General features: G+C 37.6%; 2 protein-coding genes across 4 annotated transcripts in view; one reads left to right on the forward strand and one right to left on the reverse strand.

Annotated features, from left to right (window-relative positions):
• The window catches only part of LOC125246302 (tripartite motif-containing protein 16-like), a 138,717-nt gene that overhangs the window by 6,795 nt on the left and 111,432 nt on the right, over window positions 1-20,490 (forward strand). The gene's annotated exons all lie outside the window — the stretch shown is intronic.
• Window positions 6,607-16,347, reverse strand: LOC125246311. 3 transcript variants are annotated; one of them, XM_048157262.1, is made up of 9 exons: window positions 16,218-16,347; window positions 14,498-14,803; window positions 13,560-13,612; window positions 12,826-13,020; window positions 10,404-10,566; window positions 9,679-10,134; window positions 8,756-8,823; window positions 7,309-7,352; window positions 6,607-6,761 (listed from the first exon to the last, which is right to left on the reverse strand). In XM_048157262.1, exons 2-9 carry the CDS (start codon window positions 14,751-14,753, stop codon window positions 6,710-6,712), a joined length of 1,287 nt encoding a protein of 428 aa, XP_048013219.1. In that variant the 5' UTR covers window positions 14,754-14,803; window positions 16,218-16,347; the 3' UTR covers window positions 6,607-6,709. The 3 variants fall into 3 exon arrangements, with proteins under 3 accessions (XP_048013219.1, XP_048013221.1, XP_048013222.1); XM_048157264.1 differs by lacking the exon at window positions 16,218-16,347 and adding an exon at window positions 16,075-16,185; XM_048157265.1 differs by lacking the exon at window positions 14,498-14,803 and having other exon boundaries at window positions 16,218-16,341.

Here is a 20,490-nt window from a genome sequence, read left to right on the forward strand (position 1 = left end):
GGCGACTCGACTCCCTTCCTCGTCCCAAGTCCAGAGGCGACTCCCTTCCTCGTCCCAAGTCCCGAGGCGACTCCCTTCCTCGTCCCAAGTCCCGAGGCGACTCCCTTCCTCGTCCCAAGTCCCGAGGCGACTCCCTTCCTCGTCCCAAGTCCCGAGGCGACTCCCGAGGCGACTCCCTTCCTCGTCCCGAGGCGACTCCCTTCCTCGTCCCGAGGCGACTCCCTTCCTCGTCCCGAGGCGACTCCCTTCCTCGTCCCAAGTCCCGAGGCGACTCCCTTCCTCGTCCCTAGTCCAGAGGCGACTCCCTTCCTCGTCCCAAGTCCCGAGGCGACTTCCTTCCTCGTCCCAAGTCCAGAGGCGACTTCCTTCCTCGTCCCAAGTCCAGAGGCGACTCCCTTCCTCGTCCCAAGTCCAGAGGCGACTCCCTTCCTCGTCCCGAGGCGACTCCCTTCCTCGTCCCAAGTCCCGAGGCGACTCCCTTCCTCGTCCCAAGTCCAGAGGCGACTCCCTTCCTCGTCCCAAGTCCAGAGGCGACTCCCTTCCTCGTCCCAAGTCCAGAGGCGACTCCCTTCCTCGTCCCAAGTCCAGAGGCGACTCCCTTCCTCGTCCCAAGTCCAGAGGCGACTTCCTTCCTCGTCCCAAGTCCAGAGGCGACTTCCTTCCTCGTCCCAAGTCCAGAGGCGACTCCCTTCCTCGTCCCAAGTCCAGAGGCGACTCCCTTCCTCGTCCCGAGGCGACTCCCTTCCTCGTCCCAAGTCCCGAGGCGACTCCCTTCCTCGTCCCAAGTCCAGAGGCGACTCCCTTCCTCGTCCCGAGGCGACTCCCTTCCTCGTCCCAAGTCCCGAGGCGACTCCCTTCCTCGTCCCTAGTCCAGAGGCGACTCCCTTCCTCGTCCCAAGTCCAGAGGCGACTCCCTTCCTCGTCCCAAGTCCAGAGGCGACTCCCTTCCTCGTCCCAAGTCCAGAGGCGACTCCCTTCCTCGTCCCAAGTCCAGAGGCGACTTCCTTCCTCGTCCCAAGTCCAGAGGCGACTTCCTTCCTCGTCCCAAGTCCAGAGGCGACTCCCTTCCTCGTCCCAAGTCCAGAGGCGACTCCCTTCCTCGTCCCGAGGCGACTCCCTTCCTCGTCCCAAGTCCCGAGGCGACTCCCTTCCTCGTCCCAAGTCCAGAGGCGACTCCCTTCCTCGTCCCAAGTCCAGAGGCGACTCCTTTCCTCGTCCCAAGTCCAGAGGCGACTCCCTTCCTCGTCCCGAGGCGACTCCCTTCCTCGTCCCAAGTCCCGAGGCGACTCCCTTCCTTGTCCCGAGGCGACTCCCTTCCTTGTCCCTTGTCCAGAGGCGACTCCCTTCCTCTTCCCATGTCCAGGCGATTCCCTTCTTCTTCCCATGTCCAGGCGATTCCCTTTTTCTTCCCATGTCCAGGCGATTCCCTTCTTTTTGGCACGAGGTCGCGCCCTCCGAGAGGGGGGAGTTATGTCAGGGTTATACCTGCTGTGTTTTTCTCAGTTCTCTGTCTGTCTTCGTTAGTGTTAAGTTGGGTGTTCTGTTATGAATTCTACATGTTTTATAGAGTTTTGAGTTTGTTGGGATAAAGAAGCTGCTACAACAAGATCCTGATTATCTTCCTTTGTGCTGCAACCAGCGACCGTGACAGTTTATTAGTATAAAACAATTATCAAATTGTCGCCTTGCATTCATGTACATTAAGGTGCATAAGTAGTTTATTATTTTGTTTCTTCTCTCACATTACAAGATTATGTGGTGATAATATCAAACAGGTTTAAAAATATTGCAGCGTCTGTGACTGCTGGAGACAGGCTCAGATCATGTCACTGACCTGCTCATGTTTGATGAGCATCAGCAACCGCAACAAGCACTGATTTGGTGGCGTTCCGGGGGTTTTGTTGCAAACCCTGGAAATCTATCTGTGACAGCAAAATCCAGCCAAAAGACATGTAGTGTGAGCTTGCCTTTAGCTGTACTGATTCTGATGTGTTTTATCTCCATCAGATTCCCATCAGTTCACTCTGGATCTGAACACACTGAATGAACGCCTCCGTCTGTCTGAGAGGAACAGAGTGATTACTAACACTGACACAGAGCAGTCATATCCTGATCATCCAGACAGATTTGATGAATATGAATCCTCAGGTTTTGTGTAGAGAGAGTGTGTGTGGATGCTGTTACTGGGAGATTGAGTGGAGTGGGAAATATGTGTATATATCAGTGTCATATAAGAGCATCAGCAGGAAGAGATGGGGTAATGAGTGTTGGTTTGGATCTAATGATCAGTCCTGGAGTTTGATCTGCTCTTCCTCCAGATACTCATTCAGACACAATAACATACAGACTAAACTGCCTGTAAAGTCCATCAGCAGTAGAATAGGAGTGTATGTGGATCACAGTGCAGGAACTCTGTCCTTCTACAGCGTCTCTGGAGACACAATGAGCCTCATCCACACAGTCCAGACCACATTCACTCAACCGCTCTATCCTGGGTTTATGGTTTATAAAGGATCAGTGAAACTGTGTTGATGAATCAGAATAGACTGTAGAGAGATTCTACCCATAATGCTTTGAGCTCATGATGAATCAGTAACATTGAAATGTTATAGAGTCTCTTATTTTCTCTTCATTACATTAATACTACAGCTGAACTTCTGTCAGTGAAATAACATGTCAGAATAAATGTGTGTAATGAATCCTCATATAGACAGTAAGATCAGTGTGTGTGTTTGTGAGTCATGATGAGTGACGGTGTTTATCTGTGCTTTTATCAAACTGTGTTTGTGCTGATGGAAATCAGTCATTCAGTTCTTATTGCAGCGTCACATCAATAATTTTTTATTATTACTATCAAAATTAACTTCAACTGAAATGAAAATGGATTCATTAAAATGTATTATTCAATAAAAAGTACTTTGTTGTAAAATGTACACGTCAGTTTATGAATAAATGTAAAAAATATAAATCCAGATCATCTGCTCATACTGTAAACTCTTGATCAGTGAAAGTTTGAGCACAATTATTCTAATCTAATCCAGTTTACTTTAAATAAACCTCATACTGAACTGAATTTACAGACCTGATGCTCTGACAACTCTGAGAAAAGATAAAAACAAGGATTGAGTCAAATCATCATCTGTTCAATCCAGATAAATCAGAAATATATTAGGAATGAAAGAAGGAAAACTGTAAGCTGAACTCTGAAATCAGTCCAGATGAATCTCATCATTACTGTAAATGTCAGAATTGTTGGAGTTTCTTTGTTCACTTTCATCAGAGCAAAGAGAGTCAATGATGAAGTGTTTCAATAGAGGACGTCAAACACTCTCATGAGCTTCTTCTGCATCTAGCAGCACCTTCAGAGATGAGACCCATGTGATCTAAACCATGACCTTTGACCTTCCTGAAAGATGAGCCAATCACACTCGATTATGACCTGTCAGTATTTCTACATGTTAAAGAAACCTTCTGTACCTATGTTTTTGATCTGTTGTATTTGTTCTATTGTTTGAAATTTGCTTCTTTGTTCTTATTTTTAATAACAAAAATAAATCTATTATTGTTATTTGAATTGATATTGACATATTATATAAACTCTGCTTTGATAAGTCATACTCCATTTTTAACTTGTAAACAGATTGGTAGCTATTTGAATATGAATACTGTAATATCTGGTATAGAGCTGTGATGTGTCCACTCCATAACCTGTGAAAATCTATGGTTATAGTGCCACTTAGTGGTAAAAAATGGGTTAGTTCGCCCAAAAATGAAAATTCTGTCATTTAATTACTCACCCTCATGTTGTTCCACACTCGTAAGATCTTTGTTGATCATCAGATCACAAATTAAAGGGTTAGTTCACCCAAAAATTAAAATTCTGTCATTTATTACTCACTCTCATGCCGTTCCACACTCATAAAACCTTTGTTAATCTTCAGAACACAAATTAAGATATTTTAGATATTTAAGATATTTTAATCCGATGGCTCAGTGAGGCCTGCATAGCCCGCAATGACACTTCCTCTCTCAAGATCTATAGAGGTACTAAAAACATTTAAATCGGTTCATTTGAGTACAGTGGTTCAATGTTATAAAGTGACGAGAATATTTTTGGTTCGCCAAAAAACAAAACAAAATAATGACTTATTTAGTGATGGCCGATTTCAAAACACTGCTTCATGAAGCATCGGAGCACAAATGAGTCAGTGTATCGAATCATGATTCAGATCATGTGTCAAACTGCCAACGGCTGAAATCACGTGACTTTGGCGCTCCGAACAGCAGATTCGACATACTGATTCATCTGTGCTCCGAATCTTCCTGAAGCAGTGTTTTGAAATCGGCCATCACTATATAAGCCATTCTTTTGTTTTTCTTGGCACTCCAAAAATATTCTCGTCACTTTATAATATTAATATTGAACCACTGTACTCCCATGAACCGATTTAAATATGTTTTTAGTACATTAATGGATCTTGAGAGAGGAAATGTCATGGCTCCCTATGCAGGCCTCACTGAGCCATCGGATTTCAACTAAAATATCTTAATTTGTGTTCTGAAGATTAACGAAGGTCTTACAGGGTGTGGAATGACATGAGGGTGAGTAATAAATGACATTATTTTCATTTTTGGGTGAACTAACCCTTTAAGATATTTTTGATGAAATCCAAGGGTATCTGTTCCACACATAGGCAGCAACGTCATTCCACCTTTTGACGTCCAGGAAGGTAGTAAAAAAACATGGTTAAAATAGTCAGCGTGACTGCAGTGGTTCAACCTTAATCTGATGAAGAAGAGGATTGTGCGTCTGTTCAGATCAAAGTTAAGCAGTTATTTGTCTTATCCATCAGAGTTCACACACTATTTTAGCATTCTTCCCAATCACTCTCAGACATACTTACAAACACTAAAAGGACTGAAACAGTGCAGTTCTTCACTAGATCGATCTAACTGACCTTGTACTGCTGCCTTATTGGTGCTGTAAGCTGCTTTACATCCTGCTCCTGTTTTTAAAAATACACTATAACAACGAGATCTGTAGCAAAATGTTGTGATAGCTATACTTTAGGTTATACTTCAATACAGGTTGGAGGGCTTCAGCAGTGGTGGGAACTGATTATATTCAGCATCAGACTCAATCTCATCGAATTCAGGATTTCGTCTGGGAATGACAGCGAGCATGAAGTGATTAGAGGCTCTAATATATGTCGTGTTCAGGTCGTCTCTTTCTTTGTCTTCAGTAATTCAAATGGGTGTATCTCCATGTGTCAGTGTTTGTCTTTTCATGTAACATCACTGCCTTCTTTATCCTCTCTTGGCTCTTATATGGAGGCCAATGACATCCCTAGTTAGTTCACCAGGTTTCTGACAGAGAAACTGTCTTCTTCATTTGGGAAGTTCACCACAGTAAACATTGAGCTGTGAACAAAAAGGTGAGATTGGTTACTCATTTTCACAAAATTTTTCACAAACACAGTTTCAACATCTTATAACATAGACCTTTTTACAGATATTTGTAGGAGTTAACAACTCTTCTACAGTTTTCATTTACAGTTTAAAGGGAAAAAGTAAGTAAATCATTTTGGTTCCTCACATCCTACAAATGGAGTAATGTCTTACCAGCAAAGTCCTCTTTGCATGGAAGTAAAACAAAATTCTGTAGCACATTTAGTTAAAGGAGCTCATCCGTCAATCCAGAGAGAAGGAAAATGTCTATTGGGTAAGGATTGTATTATAGCAATAAACGTCCTCACAAAGATAGTCATGCAAATGTGTGTAAAGGACGGGACTCCATAAAATGCACTAGGTGCAAACAAAAATCATAATTAGTTTGATAAATTCTGTAATTTAAAGCAGGCATGGGTTCTTCTTCATATCAGTGATTAGATGATTATCTCTCAGGATAAGAAGAGTTTTTGCAGTGGGTGATTTTATAATGGTGGGAAATGTTTGACTACAAACTGATTTGCTCACGTCCCAGTGGTGGATGGGCTTAGGAATGGAAGGGGCATAAGTTTTCAAAAAGTGTTACTCTGGTATTAAGTCGAGTAATATTTAATCACCGCCTTTCTTACCTACAGAGAAAGGATGTACTGACCCAAAAGTGTACTAGTCTATCTTCCAGATACACATTATCCCCCCAGTTTCACAGGCAAGGCTTAAGTTAGTCCTAAACTAAAATGCATGTTTTAACTTTTTTAAATGAAAGTAACTTGCACTGACATATCTTAAAATATGTTACTGCAATAGTTTCTCAAGATGCACGCCAGTAATGTTTTTTTTTTTTTCTAGGGTACATTTATAAAAGCTATTTAAATACCATAATTGAACTAAGGCCTGATTCTGGCTTAGTCTAAGCCCTGTCTGTGAAACCGGGTCTATAGATATATAAACACATATTGTAGACTGTGGGCTAATGGGTGCTCTAGAGTAATCTAGAGTAATGAATAATAAAATCCTAATTGGCTTTAACTTAATGCATTTAGTGATAAGTTTACTGCTGGAAAATTCAGATGAAGTGCATGTATTTACACTCTTAATTGACAAATTATAATCAATCTTAAAAATTAAGTGTATATGAAGAAACAGAGGCTGTGACAGATATTTATTTCAAAACATTTTATCTACTTTATATATAGAAAAACTCCAAATATAGAAAAACAACAGCAACAAACAAAACATTGGAAAACAGATCTTCGGGATGGTATTAATCTTCAATGTTTTCTTTTGGTTCCCATGAGTTTTCCCACTCTGCCCCACTGTAAAAGACAGAAAAAAGTATTACTGTTAATATTACATTGTTCATTACTGTTTGGAATATTATGTTGACATACAATGAGACATGAAGTCTTCAGGAATGCAGCATTGTTTTTTAACACTAAGTATATTGGGTAATGATGATGGTATCTATTTCAAAACAATCCACATACTGTATTTTGTACATTAAAAAATTAAATTCAATAAGCACATCACATTTTAAATGAAATTCTGGACTTAAAGCTATAACGCTGTTTAAAGATGTTAATGATTATAGCTAGTTTTATCTGTTGGGATTTGTGTAACAAGTCTGTTGTTTCACAAAAGATTTACCATGAAAAATAGTTTTAAAACATCTATTTGGTTTATTTTTATATCCAATGCACTACACTACCCAAACAATATTAGAATGTTATGTGACTTGCTTGACAATCAGACTTCACTGATCAAAACTGCAGTTAAAGCTGAAAAATGTTTATAATAAATGATTATTTTTGCTAAGTTTTGTTCTGTCAATCATCTACAGTAAAGTTCAGATAACATGCGCACCATCCAGAGCAAGGATACCACTGCACCAACACCTCCGCATGGCCCTTAACAAAGACAGAAAGAATCATGGTGAAATTAATGTCATTTTCTTTCAACACATACAGGTAGAATAATAATATTGGACTGTAAATTTAACATTAAATCTACATAACATAAGAAGCATAAACTCATAATATCAATATATTTAGAAAAATATGGACCTTCATTTTGTTTAATATTGTCAAACTACTATTGTTATGGACAAGATTTAAAATTTGCAATCAAAACTTAATTTGTGAAGTAAAACTTTTCTTATTAAAGTCCATGGTCAAACTTTATAACACAAATTATATGAATTCTTAAACCTTACATTAATGACACAGTACATTTGATAATGTTTTTTTCAGACATTTTGTAATTTCAACATACAAAATTATAACATTGTTATTATCTATGTGGTATTTTTATCATTTTTTTATATATATATATATATATATATATATATATATATATATATACAGTCCAAAAGTTTGGAACCACTAAGATTTTTAATGTTTTTAAAAGTTTCGTCTGCTCACCAAGGCTACATTTATTTAATTAAAAATACAGTAAAAACAGTAATATTGTGAAATATTGTTACAATTTAAAATAACTGTGTACTATTTAAATATATTTGACAAAGTAATTTATTCCTGTGATGCAAAGCTGAATTTTCAGCATCATTACTCCAGTCTCCAGTGTCACATGATCCTTCAGAAATCATTCTAATATGCTGATTTGCTTTATGATTTATGATTATTTTCAATGTTGAAAAAAGTTGTGTACTTTTTTTTTTTCAGGATTCCTTGATGAATATAAAGTTGAAAAGAACAGCATTTATCTGAAATACAAAGCTTCTGTAGCATTATACACTACCGTTCAAAAGTTTGGGGTCAGTAAGAATTTTTATTTTTATTTTTTTTGAAAAGAAATTAAAGAAATGAATACTTTTATTCAGCAAGGATGCATTAAATCAATCAAAAGTGGCAGTAAAGACATTTATAATGTTACAAAAGATTAGATTTCAGATAAACACTGTTCTTTTGAACTTTCTATTCATCAAATAATCCTGAAAAAAAATATTGTACACAAATATTTTGTACAATTGTACACATTAAATGTTTTTTGAGCAGCAGATCAGCATATTAGAATGATTTCTGAAGGATCATGTGACACTGAAGACTGGAGTAATGATGCTGAAAATTCAGCTTTGCCATCACAGGAATAAATTACTTTGTGAAATATATTCAAATAGAAAACAGTTATTTTAAATTGTAATAATATTTCACAATATTACTGTTTTTACTGTATTTTTAATTAAATAAATGTAGCCTTGGTGAGCAGACGAAACTTCTTTTAAAAACATTAAAAATCTTAGTGGTTCCAAACTTTTGGACTGTACTGTATATAAATGGTTTTTGAAACAAACCTCCCTGATTCTTTTCCTCAGGATTTTTTTGTAGGGGAAACTGGTTGTGTCTTTATGCATTGGGCATTCTGAAACAAATAAAAAGAGGATTATAATTTGAACCAGACATGAGTAAAAGAAAAAGTTCAACAGACATAAACTGCAATTTTGATTTTCAAAAAGTTTTTCCAGAGTTTCCTTTAAGTTTTTGAATTAAAGTTTATTTAATTACAAAACTGAACAGCACCATTTTTACTTACTTTTTACGTTACAATATGCCATGAAAAAAGTCACATTTTTGAGACGTGGGAACTTCCCACAATACACCACACTTCTTGTCTTTTTTGTTAAAATTTCACTTTGCATTATTTGGAGTCTGTCTTTTTTACAAAGCTCACATGCCCATGATGAAGTAGTCACTGTAACTGTGACTATTTTTCCTCTAGACAGATCTTAGATTCATATTTTTGAAACACTGATTTCTATATTTAGTATGTTTGTATGAACACAAGGAATGATCAAAGCAATAACATTTTTTACATATAAATATAAGTTGGGAAATCTGTATATTTAATGTGGACTAACAAAAACAGTCCATTGTGCTGCCTGATATCACAAATTAACTGTTCACATTATTTTAATTTGTATTATCATAATCATACACACACTGGCTTGTAGCGCAAGAAGTTTTAACATTTACTTCACTTTGTTACTCTTCCAGTTATTTACGTTTAGGTGCTAATAAATCAGAAGTCTCGCACATTCAATGAAAATAGCTTATTTCCATGTTGCAAAATATGGATACTAATTGTATCTTGCTTGAATAGCTTAAAAAAACAACGAGAAATCGGTTTCTTCCGCTAACTAAAACTGTTTGACAGTGCAAAATCTAGTACAGTTTTGATTCATATGGTGATAAAAATGACTGATAAATCCACACATACCACAAGTGTTTTCTTTCCTCTTTGTTGGTTTTTTTCTTCGTGAGTCTGGAGTGCCTTGCTCAGTGGACACAGGAGTGAGTTTTGAACAGGTAGAAAGGGTAGGAGCTGAAGGCAGGGCAGAACTTAGGGAGGAAGACACAGGACTGGATTGAGAGGAGATGAAATCAGGATGAGTCAGGGAGGACAGAGGAGGAACAACGGATAAAGACACAGGAGGGGTGAAGGAGGTGGTGCAGGAAACAACAGATGTCTGGGTGGAATGGAAAGAAGAGGGCACAGGAGAAGCCGAGGAGGAAGACACAGGAGTAAGAGGCTCAGACTCAGGGGTGAGCGGAGGTTTAGACTCTGATGCTGGTTCTGAAGGGCAGACATTTGCTAATGGTGTAATCTTTGTCTTTGTGATATTTGTTGCTGGAGTCTTGCCATTGCTGCTTGCTAGTTTATCGGCGATCACCACTGTTGGAAAAAAGAAATTGTAATGTGAACCTTTGCATAAGCTGCTGCAATCAACAAATATGCAACAGACATCTACTTAAAGGATTGAAAACTTATATAAACACAATATAATAAGCAGACATGAAAAAACTGTACCAGGAAAACAAATATAAGAGAAACTAATATTAACAATATCCTACTAAATTAAAAGACCAATTCTTAAATCAATCAAGGATGCACTAATAAGCAATCGAATGTGTAAAAATGTAACATGCACATGTGTTCATTACCATTAAGAAGACTTTCATACTGCTTCTTTATGGTGACACATGCATCCTGAGTCTCCTCTGAGTTCATTTGCCATGGACAGAAGCACTCAGCTGAAAAACCTTTATTGGTTTTCCTGGCAAGGAGGAGGACTGGGTACCTTTCCAAAAGGTCCCACTTGTGGAGCTGGAACAATATTAAAACAAAGTCACAAGACTGAAAATTTCAGAGTACTGAGAAAAGCAGTGTTTTTATGCTATGACAGCTAGACAGAAAACCAATCCATTGAATGACAGAGTAAGCCAACTTAGTAATTCCCTCCCATCCCCAGCTGGCTTGGTTTTTCAGTTATTGTGATACAACAGGGGTGTCCAGTCCGGCTCCCGGTAGACATGTGCTGGTAAACTTGACAACCGCACCACCACCGGCAGTGATACAGCAAAACCTTTTGTATTTGAATGTTGTTTTACATGAATATAATGACTCGAGTAGAGGACAAAACTTTGTAAATAATAGCTTAAATGTTACATCGAGGTCATGTAATTCCTTGATGTGCCTTGTTTCTTGGACATTTTGATAAATTGATAAGAATCCTAAAAACAGAGAGACATGACACAGCTATTAGTAACGCAAGCTAAATCTGAAGCCTACTGGCACTGCTAATTATAAAACAAATGTACATAAGAGGGTTGCCAGGTTTTCACGACGAAACCCGCCCAATTGCGTTTCAGGAGAGGTGTCCCACAGTAAAAATCTGCATTTTTGGTGGGGTTCCCCTGATAAAATTCGCATTCCAGGGACTAAATTTTATGTTATTTGGGGTCACTTCAACCCTCGGACATGAAAAACAACCTGCAGCAACAGTGTAAAAGTAGCCCAATTCCACAGGAAAACTGCAGACTTGGCAAAACTGATATATAAAGATGTCAAATGCATTATTTTACATAGCTAACAACTAGGGGTGTGACGAGATTTCTCGTCGAGGCGAAAAGTAGTCTCCTGATGTTGCCATGACAGAGTGTTAGGATGATTAGGAAAGAATATGCCACCGCTACGTATACATTACGCCTCCACTGTCGTTTTGCTTTGTATTTAAATAAAAAACATTTAATTCAGTTGGATAACGGGCGCCGCTCCACATTCACAGAGTTACGCGCGATCGTTGAAAGTGAAAGTAAACATAAGCGCGTATTCAAACGCGATCTCAATACCCCAGGCTGGGCAGTGTAGTTGTAACCATCTCTCAGCTCTGTATCAAAGAAAAATGTGGTCTTATTTGCATGACTGACATGAAAACGAATAACAGTTTTCTCTTAATCTTATTAAGCACAAACAGTAAGGTTTCATTTGTTAACATTAGTTAATGCACTGTAAACTATGAACTAAAAATTAATGACAATTTTAATTAACTAACATATATGTTAGTTAATAAAATAAACAAAGATTACTAAATACTGTAGCAAATATATTGCTCATCGTTAGTTGATGTTGGTTAATACATTAATGTTAATAAATGAGACCTTATTGTAAAGTGTTACCATTTTTATTTATACTGTTTTTATTTATATGATCAGTTTGTGGAAAGGAGTTCAGTTAGGAGGTCAAAAGTTGTAGAAGCTCATAAATCATGTACAGTAAGATCTGAAGAGACTGAAATCATACAGAAGAGAAGTCAGTCAGTTGAGTTAGTGGCAAAACCTTTTACAGTGCTTGAGTATTGTTGTCTTTTACTGCATATGATAATTCACACTCAGAAAGTAGAACTGAAATGACATTCATTACAAGATGATTAGTTAAAACATTTCAAATACACCTGCAGACTACTTTTTCTAGTCATGATTTCACCATTGAGGATTTCTTAAAAATAGTGTGTAAAAATCTTGTCTCGTCTCGTCTCATGAGATACCTGTCTCGTCACACCCCTACTAACAACACACAGGGCCCTATTTTAACAATCGAAGTGCATGATCTGAAGCGCATGGCGCAGGTGCACTTAAGGGCATGTCCGAATCCTCTTGTGCTAGTTTACAGACGAAAAAATGTACCTATCACACATTTATTTTAATCGCACATTAGCAACATCACTGTTCTGCAGAGTTGAGCTCCAACCCCAATTAAACACACCTGAACCAGCTTATCAAGGTCTAACTAGGCATACTAGACTTCCAAGCAGTTGTGTTGAGGTCCCTCCAGGACAGAGTTTGGACACTATACCAATTCTTTTCAATTATACCCATCTAATGTTTCACACACCGAAAGCTATTACTGCTTTTATTAAATGTTCTTCATCAGACCTGAGTAAAATGGAAAAATCCGCAATGTTTCAGCCTAAAAAAAAGGCTGAAATGTCTATATGAATATAGAAATGCATGTGTAAATGGTAAAGATCAAGGATTATTTACAGTATTTACTATTTAATGACAAACATCTAAAAGATAAACCTACCAGTAGTTCTGTTGCTTCATACACCTTGCTCACAGTGCTGGGGTTTTTCTGCTGGTCTTTCCACTCTTGGGCAAGATTTTTCTTTCTTTCCTCAAGCTTCTGCTTATAAGGCTGTTTGGCACCGCAGTGTGGACACATCTTTCTTGCTACCCCAATTTTTTCCTTGCATGTATGGCAATCCTTTTGACTAGGCAACTGGACAAAGAATCATAAATGATAATTACAGCGCTGCATGCTGTGTTTTTTTCACCCATACTATATTGACGAGAGTCACAGTCTATTATCACAGAAAATATTCTCACCAATGACCTATAACAGGACTTTAAGTTATGGTAACTTCTTAATGTCACATTATCCAATGCAGGAATTGAAGAAATATATCACTGTTTATCAAACACATGACTAATTTATTGTACTACAATTGCAGACGCTGAGTCATCTTGCTCTCGAATGTTCACGAACCTACTTTGACTGTCCCAATATGGCGGACAGCTTACGTATAGCAGCCCATAGAAACAGCCGCTAATGGGGCATCTATGTATACATTTATCCATGGATCCAGTAGTTAACGCTTAAGCAATTAAGCAATCAATCAATGCCAAAATCTAACATCCTATCAAAATGTGTGACCTTATACAAAACCATTGAAGTACTGAGTTTGGCAAATATATTATGTGATGTACGATACTGTTTATGTGGATTAATATCAATATCAGATTACTTTGGATAATCACCTTTGTTGTCTGTCGTCTACCTTTGTATGTTTTTTCCGTTCCTGTCTTTGCACCTGTACATAGAAATCAATTAGAATCAGGAAGAAAAAAAAAAACCAAAACATACAGACTACACAAAAGTTCAATGCAATATTGCATTGATCTTTTGTGTAGTCTGTATATATATACACATATATATTAGGCCTATTTTATAGAAGTTAATCATTTTAGATGTTAAAACTTAATATTTCATTCTGTCTTTTTACTATTATACATTATTCAATTATTTTATTTAAAAACAATTACTTCATTTGAATTATTACAATAATTTTATAAAAATTAATGCGTATTATTAAAATATTTGCAGTATTTATTTATTGCACAGTCATTGTAAAATATATCTATCTATCTGCTCATGTCCATATTGATTAATGACAAGTTTTGCTTGGAAACGACCCAGTTTTCTGTCATACATTTGTTTCATAAATAAGGCCCATTGTGACTGAAGATAAGAAGTAAAAAACTACTGACTCATTTATGGATTGATTCAGTGAATATTTACTCCTATTTATATTCAGGTATATTAAACTGTATTATGACAATATTTTGTTTGTTAACTAATTTTGACCATCTGAATTTTAGTTGCTGGTACTGTAGGCTTCATGCTTTCTTAGATACTGTTGCATAATTCAGTGAAAGAAATGAATGGTTTTCATTGTTTAATTCAGAAGTTGATTTTGTGTTTAATGTTACAAAAAATAATTGTCTTGGTTCTGTGTTATTTTTCCTAATTTAATGTTTGACGTCAAAATAACAAACACCCAAAGTGGAAGTCAGATCTTCTCAGGCTGCAGCAGCATTAGTATTTGACAAGCTTCAAAAATATCATTCATTTCTGTAGAGCTGGACATTATAATAAGGATCAAATGACTGAGTTCAGCTTTGAGAATGAAACCAACCTGTTTGTTCCTCAGTTTCTTCATGTTCCACTCTGGATGTTTCTTCAGTCCTCACGTTTTCACTCTCTTTAATAAACATCGTCTTTGTTTGTTCCTCAGTATCTTCATGTTTCACTCTGAATGTTTCTTCAATCCTCATGTTTTCACTCTCCTCTTTCATAAATGTCATCTTTGTTTGTTCCTCAGTATCTTCATGTTTCACTCTGAATGTTTCTTCAATCTTCATGTCTTCACTCTCCACTTTAATAAACGCCATCTTTATAATAGTGTGTCACGTGGATCTCAGTCGCTTCACCAGGAGTTTTTCTTTGTGTTTAAGAGGAAAATAATTTACAGAAAGAAAAACATCGAAACTAAATCTCTTGGTGCTTTAGGACAACAGAGCATGGTGGGCAATATGCATTTAAGTAGGTAAATATAAGAGGACTACATCAAAGTGATCTGTATTTGCCACTCTTCCTGCTGCCAGCTGGTGGCGCCATGACTATAACTACATTTTGGCATGCAGATGTCTTCAGGCCAGGACACTTATCAAACATGTGAAGACTGAGACAGATTGGACATTTTATGCATGAGTTACAACAACTTCCTGTTTCAATGCATTAGTAGCATGCTTTAACACTTAGTGTTTTGCTGCACAAAAACTATTCCTGTCGCTACATAACATTAAGGTTTAACCACTGTAGTCACATGAACTGTTTTAAATACGTCTTTAGTAGCTTTCTGGGCACTGAAAGTGTTAATTGTCTTGCTGTCAATACAGGCCTCACTGAGCCATTGGATTTCATCAAAAATATCTTAATTTGTGTTCTGAAGATGAACGAAGGTCTTACAGGTGTGGAATGACATGAGGGTGAGTAATTAATGACAGAAATTTCATTTTTGGGTGAACAAAACCTTTAAAGATGTTTACTCTTACTGTAATGTTAAAATTGTTTTGTTTTTTCACAGACATTGATGCGTTATTAATTTCTAGCACTTTTTTTGTTCTCGTATTATTTACATCAACAATATGGTTTGATTATTGTATTTTATTTCTTTATATATAAACCAAGTAATGTCATTATTTAGGCATTTTATTTTATTTAAAAAAAATTCTTAGGCTTTATAATAAGATCTCAATTGTTAATGCTTTAGCTAACATGAACTAAGAGCAAAAACCTTTGTGAATGTAAGTTAATAAAATAATTTTCTTTACGTTAGCTCACAGTGCATTAACTAATGTTAACAGAGACAACTCTGTATCTTAAAAATGTCTTAAAATGTTGAGATTCATATGAACTAAGATTAATAAATCCTGTGGAAGTATTGTTCATTCATAGTTGTTTCACGTTAACTAATGCTAACAAAATGAAACCCTATTGTAAAGTATTACCACTTTTTATAAATACAGTTGGCCATATGAAAGTAAGATTAATTTTAAAAATGTAGGAATCTTACACTGGTTGAAACTAGACTTTCGAAAAACTACATCACTACATTTCAGTAACCGAATTCATGATCATAATAAACTGATTCTCTGTGTAGGAATCGAGACGCGCCTTTTAATGTTACTCGTGTGGAAGGGCTTTACTTACACAAAATAACGCTCATTAATGTGTTGGATATAGCATCACGGCGTTGCATTCGAAATTGATTAATCTATTTTACATAGATTGTAAAAATGAAACTGATTTAACAGTTGACCTTGATATAAACAATTTAAAAGTTAAACACAAACCTTTCTTCAGCCGAATCACAACAGATGCAGGAGCACGACGCGGCTGTGTGACGTCATACCGGGAGACCAAAATAAAAGTCCTGTTCACATGCTGCTGCTCTAAAATCATAAAAGTATAGTAATGTACAAAAAAGGGCATATCATATTAAGAAAATATTAATAACTGTTAATTAGAGAGTATACGATTCTGTCTAAAATGCAAAATTTCAATGTTTGGGTGCAGAAAAGGTTTATACCAGATATTACATTAATAGTATTCAAATAGCTACAAATGTGGTTTACATGTTTAAAATAGATATGACTTAAAGGCACAATATGTAATATTTTTGCAATAAAATGCCGAAAAAAACACTAGCACAGTGTATATTATTATTCAATTGTGTACTTTCAACAGAGGTGTAAAGTCCAGGTTCATAAAGTAAAAGTCCTCATTATTTTGTTGTTGCTCAGTATTTGCTAATTAGCACAGTTTTTCAGCCAGGAGGTAAAACTAATTAGTGAAATGGGTGGAATAAACATATGGCAGGACTTTTGCTTTCTGACCCATGGACTTTACACCTCTGACTTTCAATATCCCAGATGTTTCCAACAATGTTTAAAGTCCTGGATACACTGCACGATTTTTGGCTGTCTCAGACGAAAGATTGTCATCATGAAACAAATGTGGTGATTTCTGCGATCGTAGCTCTTAATCGGTGGTCCTATGTCGTACAGTGAGAAAGGTTCAAAGATGGCCGTTTTCCTGGTCTTGCGACCAAAGATAGCCTACGATCATTTTCTGACAGTGTTAAATTCAGCATGATCATTGCACAGTGTGTTTGCTGCTACGACCTACATCAGTGTGTTTGCTGCTACGACCTACGTCTACTGACCAGCCAATGAACTCAACATTTATTTCACTAATTCCATTCAAAAAGTGAAACTTGTATATTATATTCATTCATTACACAGACTGGTATATTTCAAATGTTTATTTCTTTTAATTTTGATGATTATAACTGACAACTAACGAAAATCCCAAATTCAGTATCTCAGAAAATTAGAATATTACTCAAGACCAATACAAAGAAAGGATTTTTAGAAATCTTGGCCAACTGAAAATTATAAACATGAAAAGTATGAGCATGTACAGCACTCAATCAATACTTAGTTGGGGCTCCTTTTGCCTGAATTACTGCAGCAATGCGGCATGGCATGGAGTCGATCAGTCTGTGGCACTGCTCAGGTGTTATGAGAGCCCAGGTTGCTCTGATAGTGGCCTTCAGCTCTTCTGCATTGTTGGGTCTGGCATATCACATCTTCCTCTTCACAATACCCCATAGATTTTCTATGGGGTTAAGGTCAGGCGAGTTTGCTGGCCAATTAAGAACAGGGATACCATGGTCCTTAAACCAGGTACTAGTAGCTTTGGCACTGTGTGCAGGTGCTAAGTCCTGTTGGAAAATGAAATCTGCATCTCCATAAAGTTGGTCAGCAGTAGGAAGCATGAAGTGCTCTAAAACTTCCTGGTATACGGCTGCGTTGACCTTGGACCTCAGAAAACACAGTGTACCAACACCAGCAGATGACATGGCACCCCAAACCATCACTGACTGTGGAAACTTTACACTGGACCTCAAGCAACGTGGATTGTGTGCCTCTCCTCTCTTTCTCCTGACTCTGGGACCCTGATTTCCAAAGGAAATGCAAAATTTACTTTCATCAGAGAACATAACTTTGGACCACTCAGCAGCAGTCCAGTCCTTTTTGTCTTTAGACGCTTCTGATGCTATCTGTTGTTCAAGAGTGGCTTGACACAAGGAATGCGACAGCTGAAACCCATGTCTTGCATACGTCTGTTTGTAGTGGTTCTTGAAGCACTGACTCCAGCTGCAATCCACTCTTTGTGAATCTCCCTCACATTTTTGAATGGGTTTTGTTTCACAATCCTCTCCAGGGTGCAGTTATCCCTATTGCTTGTACACTTTTTTCTACCACATCTTTTCCTTACCTTCGCCTCTCTATTAATGTGCTTGGTCACAGAGCTCTGTGAACAGCCAGCCTCTTTTACAATGACCTTTTGTGTCTTGCCCTCCTTGTGCAAGGTGTCAATGGTCGTCTTTTGGACAACTATCAAGTCAGCAGTTTTCCCCATGATTGTGTAGCCTACAGAACTAGACTGAGAGACCATTTAAAGACCTTTGCAGGTGTTTTGAGTTAATTAGCTGATTAGAGTGTGGCACCAGGTGTCTTCAATATTGAACCTTTTCACAATATTCTAATTTTCTGAGATACTGAATTTGGGATTTTCCTTAGTTGTCAGTTATAATCATCAAAATTATAAGAAATAAACATTTGAAATATATCAGTCTGTGTGTAATGAATGAATATAATATACAAGTTTCACTTTTTCAATGGAATTAGTGAAATAAATCAACTTTTTGATGATATTCTAATTATATGACCAGCACCTGTATATATATTTTATTCATTCATTCATTCATTCATTCATTTATTTATTTAGGGGTGTAACGGTACACATATTCGTACCGAACTGTTACGGTACAGGGCTTTCGGTTTGGTACACATGTGTACCGAATGCATTACATTGCAACATTGTAGCCAAACCAACATTAAGCACCAATAATCGCAATAAGCTCTGCGTTGTTACTTTTGATAAGAAACAAAGTGTCATCCTTCAAATTCTGTCCACAAAATTCAAACAGAAAATGCCATTTTGACACGCTTTGATGTGATGTGACAGATCACTGTACAGGCACCTCAGTTCAACCGACAGAGCGAGTGAACGCGATCATCTCTTCCTCACTAGTTACTGAATAAACTTAAATGAACATCTGAATGTATGTTGAAAGATACAGTACAACTTACTAAAACATATAATATCTCATATTAACCCCATGGGGTTATATGAGGCCAATAGGATGCCATTTGGTCTGCAGAATGCCTCATCAACCTTCCAAAGATTGATGACATGTTGCTTTGGTGAACGGAACTTGAGCCTCCTTATCTACCTGTAAAGGAAGTGTTTAAGTTTCTTAGCTTCATGGGGTACTATAGGCGATTCATTGACTGGCAGCACCCCTATAACAGCTTACCTCTGCAGACCCTAAGAAAAAGAAAAAAGGTGTAAAAAGAAAAGGCGTTTGGAGCACTAAAGGAGAAATTGACTACAGTGCCAGTTCTGGGCAACCCCAACTTCAACTTACCATTTATACTGCAAACAGATGCTTCTATTGAGGGTCTTGGAGCGGTCCTTGCGCAAGTTCAAGATGGTGTGGAAAAAGTAATTGCTTAAGCAAGCTGAGGTTTGAGACCACCTGAAACCCACTACCCTGCACACAATTTAGAGTTTTTGTCTCTAAAGTGGGCTGTTACAGATAAATTCTATGAACACCTTTTACAGGCATAAGTTTTCTGTGCTGACTAACAACAACCCCCTTAAATATGTGATGAGTACCACGAAGTTGGATGCCACAGGTCAGGGTTGGGTGTCATAGCTTGCCATGTTTGACTTTGACATTGAGTATAGGCAAGGGAAATTCAACTCTAATGTAGACACACTCTCATGGTTGTCAAATCAAGAGGTCACAAAAAATCTTCAGTCTTGCCCACAGTGGATTTCCTCCACAAAGCGAGACTAGTACTGTGAAGATGAGTCAGGAAGGAAGGAAGTAGATGTACTGTAAGTGATCAAGTAGACAACTGTTAAATTCAAAGAGGGAGAGTTTCTGGACCGGGTTAAAAAAAACAGCCGACTCATTTGATGGAGCAGGTACTGATGTGCTGCCTGCAATTACAAAACTGGAGATCAGAGGATGTCAAAAAGAGGACCCTGTCATTGGGCCAGTTATGCACTACAAGACACTAAACAGAAAGCCAAGATGTGGAGAAAGGTTGGAGAAAGGAAAAGATTCTTTACAGGCAAGTTAAAGATGTTCAGGGACGGTCCATTTCTCAGCTGATCTTGCCAGAGAAAATGCGACTTCAGGCTAAAACAAGTATTCATGATAAATCTGATAAATTGGGATTTGAGCATACCTTGGACCTGTTCCGGGATTCAATTCTTTCGGCCAAGAATGCATTCTGAAATAAAGTCCTGGTGTGAGCAGTGTGAAAGATGGTTTCTGATCTGAGATGTTGCATTGTTCATAAATGTTTTGTACACAATTAAAGTTTCTCAATGTTCCTCCACCACCATGTTTTGCACTACAACAACATCCTTGTTCTTCAGCTGGACACAGTTATTCCCAGTGCACATCTCCACAGAGAAATG

The sequence above is a fragment of the Megalobrama amblycephala genome, linkage group LG14, assembly GCF_018812025.1.
Source record: "Megalobrama amblycephala isolate DHTTF-2021 linkage group LG14, ASM1881202v1, whole genome shotgun sequence".
NCBI lineage: Eukaryota > Metazoa > Chordata > Actinopteri > Cypriniformes > Xenocyprididae > Megalobrama > Megalobrama amblycephala.